Source organism: Onychomys torridus, chromosome 10, assembly GCF_903995425.1.
Source record: "Onychomys torridus chromosome 10, mOncTor1.1, whole genome shotgun sequence".
NCBI lineage: Eukaryota > Metazoa > Chordata > Mammalia > Rodentia > Cricetidae > Onychomys > Onychomys torridus.
The window spans coordinates 19,517,275-19,524,940 of record NC_050452.1 but is presented as its reverse complement, the minus strand read 5'-3'; the positions used below and the strand labels follow the sequence as shown (position 1 = coordinate 19,524,940).

Below are 7,666 nucleotides of genomic sequence, written 5' to 3'. Positions count from 1 at the left end.
AGCTATGTATTTCTAGTGCCAACAAATGATATTTGAGACAATCTCTTTCCTGGACTGAATCTATTCATTTATTTAAAATGGCTCCAAATTATAAAACATCATTAATCATTAAACTTTAGACACATACCCAGTCTGATACCATCTCTTAAGGAGCTAACATGACTTGAATTTGTTCTTTTCTTGAATATGTTAATTCATTTCTTTAATGAATTTAGTGCTTCCATTTTATCAGCATATAAAAGTCCCTTCACACCTTTTTGTAATGAACTTTAATATCATTTCTTTTTCTTTAATTCTTTATGATTGAACATTAAAGAAAGAAGTTTGTGATGAACTAGAAGCATATACACAAGAGAATCAGAGCTGTCCCCTTGGCAGGCCAGGACAGATGGATTCCCATTACCACACATCTCCAAAGCAGTAGAGCTGGAGCAGATGCAGGATCTCCTCTGGCCCATGGAGCTTTGTTTTTGTAACTGGAATCTCTTTGCTAAACTAAATCTAAATCAGATAGAATTTAAATTCATTGTTGCATTTGAAAGCCACATCTGACACAACTGATCTATGCAACAATTTAATACAGAAAACGTGACCTAATATAAACAGGCAAAGATAATTTGCCACTCACATTGCCACCTTTATTCCAGACCCACAGCCATTTTATAAAAATCTAAGAAAATTGAAATGTCACAGCTATATCCCCACACAGGACAAGCATCTCCACAGTGTAGAAATCTAAAAGATTACAATGGTGTCAGAGACAGAGCTGATTCCATTTCAGGCGAGAAGAGGGACAGAGGCAGGCTGTTGAGGAAGTGGGGTTATTGCCTGAGCTATAGCAGAGAACATTTGGAGTTCAGTTTTAGGAATACTGGTTTGGATGCTGGACTAGTTACTTTTCCATGTCTGCATTCAAAACTTCTGTCCAAACATCTTAAAGGAGGAAGGGTATGTATTTGACTTACATGGTAGGTCGTTCATGGTCACATGGCCCCATGTGCTTGGGCATAATTTCACTGTGGCAGGGGCTGTAGCTCATCATCTCATGGTAGACAGGAAGCACAGAGGAAAGATGCAGCCCCCAAGAGCATGCCTAAAGTGACTAACTTCCTTCAGCGATGCTTCCTTCCCTAAAGCTTCTGTAACAACCCTGTGAGGGGGCTTTTCATACCCAGACAATGACACATGGATGAAGACAGTTATTTACACTCATAAAAGAAGTCACAATAGATTACACATTTTAAAAAGATGGGAAATGTACCCATAACTAACCTTGAAAAAAATAAATATTTTGTTCATTAATCAACTTGATTCCATTCTCTAGAAAATGTGTGTACTACAAATTATTTTTCTTTTATTTGTTGAATTCTTTTTCTTTTCAAAATAATTTCTTTAATTTTTAAAAGTTATAATACAATTACATAATTTCTCCCTTCTCTTTCCTCCCTCCGTTTTGTAACATTTTATAGAACAATGTCATTTTATATATTTTCTCTAAACAGAGTATAAAGATAAGCCAGACTTAGCTGTACAGTACAGCATAAATGAATGTTTATAGCTTTGGTGCCTTTGTCTCTTGTAGCAGCGTGAACTTTTGATAAAACTCTATAAACTCTTAATCGCTTCAACTTTGGAGAAGTTTCTGTCAGTTCACATGAACAAGTTGTAAGAATTTTGGTGGAATATTGAGTGAGGTAATCCCGACTCCAAAAGACAAATATTGCACGTTCTGTCTCCTTGGAGGCTCCCTGTTCCAGACCTTCAAGTGTGAGAACATAGCCTGTAGTAGCTTTAGAAGCCAAAAGAGTAAAAAGAGACCAATTGCTGAAGTAGGAAGGTAGGAGAGCAACGGAGGAGAGAATAAAAAAGTTATAAGTGATCTGGTCAGGGAAATGGGAAAGGAAGAGAAGAGGAAGACAAAAAGAGAAGAAGGAAAGAGCAAGGAAAAATAACAGTAAGGATGTCTTAAAATGTCATAAGGAAACATACTATTAACCACTTACCTAAAAGTATTAAAATACATATATGTTTTTGTATAAATATACATATATAGTTTAGGTAAAATGTTCCCCACTTAGCTGACAATGCTCCCTAAAATAGCCAAACACAATCTAAGACAAACCCAACACTAGGCATGAGAAGCCCTCTTTTGAGTTGTTGCTCAGGTTGTCCAAAAGATTCCTAAAACATTACAGGCTATTAAGTCCCTATTGCTAAAGACACCATACATTTCAGAGACAGGGTCCTGAGGACACTGAAAAGAAAGAGAAATGAATGACTCCTCCTCAAGGACTAGCTTTGCTGGCACCAGAAGACACCATTCAAGCTTTCAGAAGTGGGAGGTAATGAACAGTCCTATTTACCTATGACACCTGTGAACCACAAAAATAACCAGCATGACACAATAACCTCAAGGATACAGTAGAGGCACACATATGTTGTCAGTTACCAAACAACTCTCTAATTGGACTTAAGATAAACTCAGCAAGAAGGAAACCATGCCTGGTAATGGAAACCTAATCAAGTACCCAAGGCTTGTGAAGTCATGGATCTTGAAGGGGAGAAACTACAATTGCCACTTTACTAAACTAGTTTAATCCCTATGTTCTAAAAATTTGTCCTTATGCTCACAGGTAAGCATTGTCCAGGTGACCATTGCAGAAAACTACAACCAATCAAACTGCAGAGTTGTGGGTGCTGATGCCAATGAGTACATCTACAAAATAACTCTTACACCTAAGGCTCAGGGAACACACGGGCACAAGGGGAAGAAAGATAGTAAAAGCCAAAGGAACAACAAGTTCACTATGAGATTGTGTCTCCTATTAAGGTCAGCAGCTACACTCATAAACCTGATGACTGCATAAACATGAGCTGAACAAGGACAACAAAATAGACATGCCGAAGTAGACAGGAGAAAGCTCACAAGGCTTCAATACCACACAAAAAACTACAGGCAACTAAAGAACACTGAGAGTGAGAGAAATAGTCTTCCTCAAGGAAGAGCACACCAATTAGTTACCCAATGTCAAGTGGTCAGCCCTGAAAACGTACATAGAAGTAATATACAGATGGAGCAGGCTCTATTTAGGAATACATGGAATATGTGTTAGTTGTTATCAAATGCCTATATATGCATATGATAACAATTAATGAAAAAAGGAGGCCAAGAATTTGTGAGAGCAAGAAGAGGTATTATGAGAGGGTTTTTAACAGAGGAAAGGAAAACAGGAAATGTTGCAATTATACACCTCAAAATTAAATAAATAAAAATATTAAGAGAAGACAAGAATTTTGGTTTTTAATAATCTGTTAATTAGTGACTAATACTAAATACTCCTGAGCTTCCATTAATAGAAGTTATCACAATGATTCATTATTTTATTTTATTTATTTTTAATTGAAAATAGATTCTTCTCTCATATAATATATCCTGATACAGTTTTCCCTCCCTCCACTCCTTCCAGCCCCCTCCCACACTTTCACTCTCCACAGATCCGTTTCCCCTCCACTTCCTCTTCAGAAAAGAGACAACAAGCCAAAGAGGGCAAAACAAAATACAACAAGACATGGCTAAAGCCCTCATATCAAGGCTGGACAAAGCAACCCAGTAGGAGGAAAATTGTCCCAAGAGTAGTTCAAAGAGTCAGAGAAATCTACAGGCTCCCACTGTTAGGAGTTCCACAAAAACACCAAGCTAACATCCATAACACATACGCAGAGGACTTGGTGCAAAGCCATGTAGTCTCTGTGCTCACAGTTCCAGTTTCTGGAAGCCCATGGGAGGCCTGCTTAGCGGATTCGATTGGCCATGTTCTCCTAGTGTCCTTCACCCTCTCTGATTCCTACAACTTTTCCTTCCCTTCTCCTGTTGGATTTCCTGATCTTGGAGGGAAGGGACCCGAAGGAAACCTCTAATTTAGACTCCGTATATAATGCGTGTCTGTGAATCTCTGCACCCGCCGCCATCTGCTTCACATTGATGCCTTTCTGATGACTAATGAGAAAGGTCCCAACCTATGAGCACAGCAGAATATCATTAAGGATCATTTAGCTCAGTGGTAGAGCGCTTGCCTAGCAAGTGCAAGACCCTGGGTTCGATCCTCAGCTCAAAAAAAAAAAAAAAGAATCATTTCATTGATTTATATTTCTTGTCATGTTTGGTTCTACTCTAGGTCTCTGGGCTGTCCTGTCTCAGATTAGTGTCCATCCCGGCAGTGTAGTGTACAGACTCCTGCTCATAGAACTAGCCTCATGTTAAACCAAACATTGGTTGGTGCCCTCACAAGTTTTGTGCCACCATTGCCCAAGCACATCTTGCAGGTCAAGGGTTTTGTGCTGGGGTGGTGTCCACGTTTTTCTTTCCATAGCCTGAAAAGTACCTTCTTGGGTCAAAAGATCAGAATGTAGAAGGGAAGGCTCCATGCAGGTACCAGCTCAACTGTGATTTTTTTTTCATGTAATATTAGTAATAATCTAACTCTTCATGTGGATATGATTAACTTCTCTCACTTTGTAGAGTATCAATCTAAGAATGTATTTCCTACTTCTATTTGAAACATACACTTTCTTTGGAATAAGTTCATTCTTCCAGTATAATATAATAATTTTGTTAGTATTTACTTTTCAAGGGAAAACTATTTTCCATTCTCATTATATACATTTCTAACATACATTCTAATATATATTCACAGTTCTAGATCTTGGTATCAATTTTCTCTCCATACTTGAATAACTAAATCTATTAAAAATGATCTATATACTATGTTCAAATGAGGTAAGATTTCCTTGTCTCATTTTTTGATAAAATATTCTAAATTATCTTTGCAAGTTAAGTTTGAAGTGTAGGGTTTTACCAATGTCTTGTATAAGTTTGCAGCCTGGTTGGCTTTGGATTTCTCTGCTGAGACTGAATAGATACATTTATCAGATGTCACTTTATCCATATTGCAAGCTTTTTTTCTCACTGTCAGACACATTACCCATATGTTTCTGATGTGGGTGCCAAACAAATGTCACAATGCAAAAAAAAAAAAAAAAAAAAAAAAAAAAAAAAAAAAAAAAAAAAACTCTGAATTTTCTTTTTTCTATCTTCTTCCAGCTTTATTGAGGTATAGTTAACCACAGTACATACATTCAAAATACACATGGTATTTGCCATGCATACACATCACAAAGTGATTAAAAATTTCAAGCCATTTACCATATGTATCATCTTATCTTGTAGTTGTTGGTGTGTGCAGGTGTGTGTGTGTGTATGTGTGTGTGTGTGTGTGTGTGTGTGTGTGTGTGTGTGTGTGAATGTTTTATGTCTACTCTCTCAGAAAATTTCCAGTATGAATATATTTTTAAAATACAGTCACTGTGCTGGATGTGAAATCTCCAGAATCCATCCATTTTGCAAGTATAAAGTGTACTTTGATTCTTACCTCCTCATCCTCTTTCCTGATGACAACCCTTCTTCCCTGATAACTACAACTCTCTGTTTCCTGAGTTTATTTTTTAATATTCTACATATAAGTGAAACAGTACAGTATGTGCATTCTGTGTCCAGCTTAATTCACATCATAATGTTTTTAAAGTTCATCCATATTGTTGCAAACGTAAGGTTTCCTCCCTCGTATGGCTGGTAATGTTCCATTGTATATGTGTTACATTTTAATCCCCCTGGGACACAAGCACAGCACATTTCATTTATTTGTTTATACATTGATAGAAACCTAGACCACTGTCTTACCTTAGCTCCTTTTCAAAACACTGAAATTAACATGGAGATGCAGGCATCATTTTAATACATCAATTTTAAATTCAGTGGCTATAAACATAAGAGTGGGACTGCTGGTCTTGTAAGACACACTAGATCTGTTTTTAGTGTTTGTGGGCGACTGCACTGATGTACACTCCCACTGGCAATGTGTACGAGTTTCCTTTTCTCCACAACCCTGCATATTTTGTCACTATGCAAGTGACTTCCATGGGAGTATTTCTAGAAAATTTTCTACACGCCAATGACTACCATAATAACCTAACTGTTCAGAGAAGTGACTGAAACTATGTAAATATGTATTTTAAGTCCAAAGTAAATGTTTCTCATTTCAGCTCTCTTTAGGTGAATTGCACAAAAACTGTCTTAAGGAACAAGTACTGCTACAAAAAACAAAAGATGTTCTGTACTGTAGAATTGCCTTTTGTCTTTGCTGTGGTGATAAAATGCTACAGTAACATATAGTGCTAAACAGACACACACACACACACACACACACACACACACATATCCCTTTCATATATAAACCTAAACCTAGGGAAATCTAAATAAAACCAGTGGGTTATACAATGTAGATCCTCATTATAATATGGTATTATAGTTACCCCATTATTATTAATTGGGACAGCTGTACAAAAGTTACATATGATTTTAATATATAGTATTTATTACAGTATTATGTGAATCAATCACTTCAAGTATTTTAATTGAAATATTTAAAGCAAATGAACCAAGATGTCATGATACCTCAGTAAGGATTTAATATTTTATATTTCTAGTCATATTATAAATAAAAACAATTTCATAATATAGCAAGTATCATTTAAACCTTACCTGGCACTTAAATACACACAGTAAAAGGGATTGCTGCTTCAAAGAGTTCTGGATTGGAAGCCCCTGAATGTTGCCCTTAGCTCCTTCATCCTGGCCTTAGCTCCGGACTTCACAAATCTCAGTCAACTCCTCCACACTCTAGATGTTACAGAAACCTTCTTCTGTAGTCTCGAATTTTCTACACAGGAAGGTTAAGCCTTTCTAATGCATGAAGAATCTGAGTGGAAAAGTGGTTCCTGTGTCAACAGGAAAGAAGAAATCAAATGACATGGCCTTTTGAAGAACAGACTCCAGGTTCGTAGTTGAAGACCTGTTTACCTTTTCCCTGTGTCACTTGGATTTCCTCTGAGTCGTTTTTTTGTTTTTGTTTTTGTTTTTGTTTTTTTAACAGATTTAATTCACTTTATTTTTCTTGCACAAAACCCCTTATGTGGTGGCCACAGCTGGAGCCTGGGTCCTCTGAACAGACACTCTGGTGTGGGTTTTCACAAGATGGTCAGTGAATTCCTGATAAGGAGATTTGGTGAACACAGTCTCTTTCCAGAGGTTGGGGGTCAGGTAGCTGTAGGTCTTGGAGATGGCATCAAAGGTGGCCTTGGCAAAGTTTCCCAGGGTAGCAGTGCAGCCCCTGGCTGATGTGTAACAGTCATCAATACTGGCCATCATCAGTAACTTCTTAGGCACAGGAGCAGAGACAATGCCAGTGCCTCTGGGGGCAGGGATGAGACTCACCAACACAGAGCCACAGCGGCCTGTCACTTTGCACGGAACAGTGTGGGGCTTGCCAATCTGAGTCATTCTTAAATGGGCAGCTGTCTCATTGGGTTTTCCTTCCCTGTCTCAGCCCTTCCAAGCCTCATCCTGAGTCCTCACCACACTCTCTCTTTCTCCCCTCCCTCATCTTCTCCATTACTCTCTTCTGTGGTATTCATTGTTTCATGAGTCTGCATATTCATGCCTCCACATCACATGCATTTATTTTTTTCCATGTGCCAGGTCTTGTGCTAAATACTTTAAACAGTGTACTAAGTATTATGAAAACTATGTCCCTGAAGTATTTTTATGAAA

General features: G+C 37.7%; 1 protein-coding gene across 1 annotated transcript; it reads right to left on the bottom strand.

Annotated features, from left to right (window-relative positions):
- Window positions 1-7,018: 7,018 nt before the first annotated feature.
- Window positions 7,019-7,396, bottom strand: LOC118592279 (40S ribosomal protein S2-like). Its single transcript, XM_036201097.1, has one exon. The coding sequence runs from the start codon at window positions 7,394-7,396 to the stop codon at window positions 7,025-7,027; it is 372 nt and encodes a 123-aa protein (XP_036056990.1). The 3' UTR covers window positions 7,019-7,024.
- Window positions 7,397-7,666: the final 270 nt, after the last annotated feature.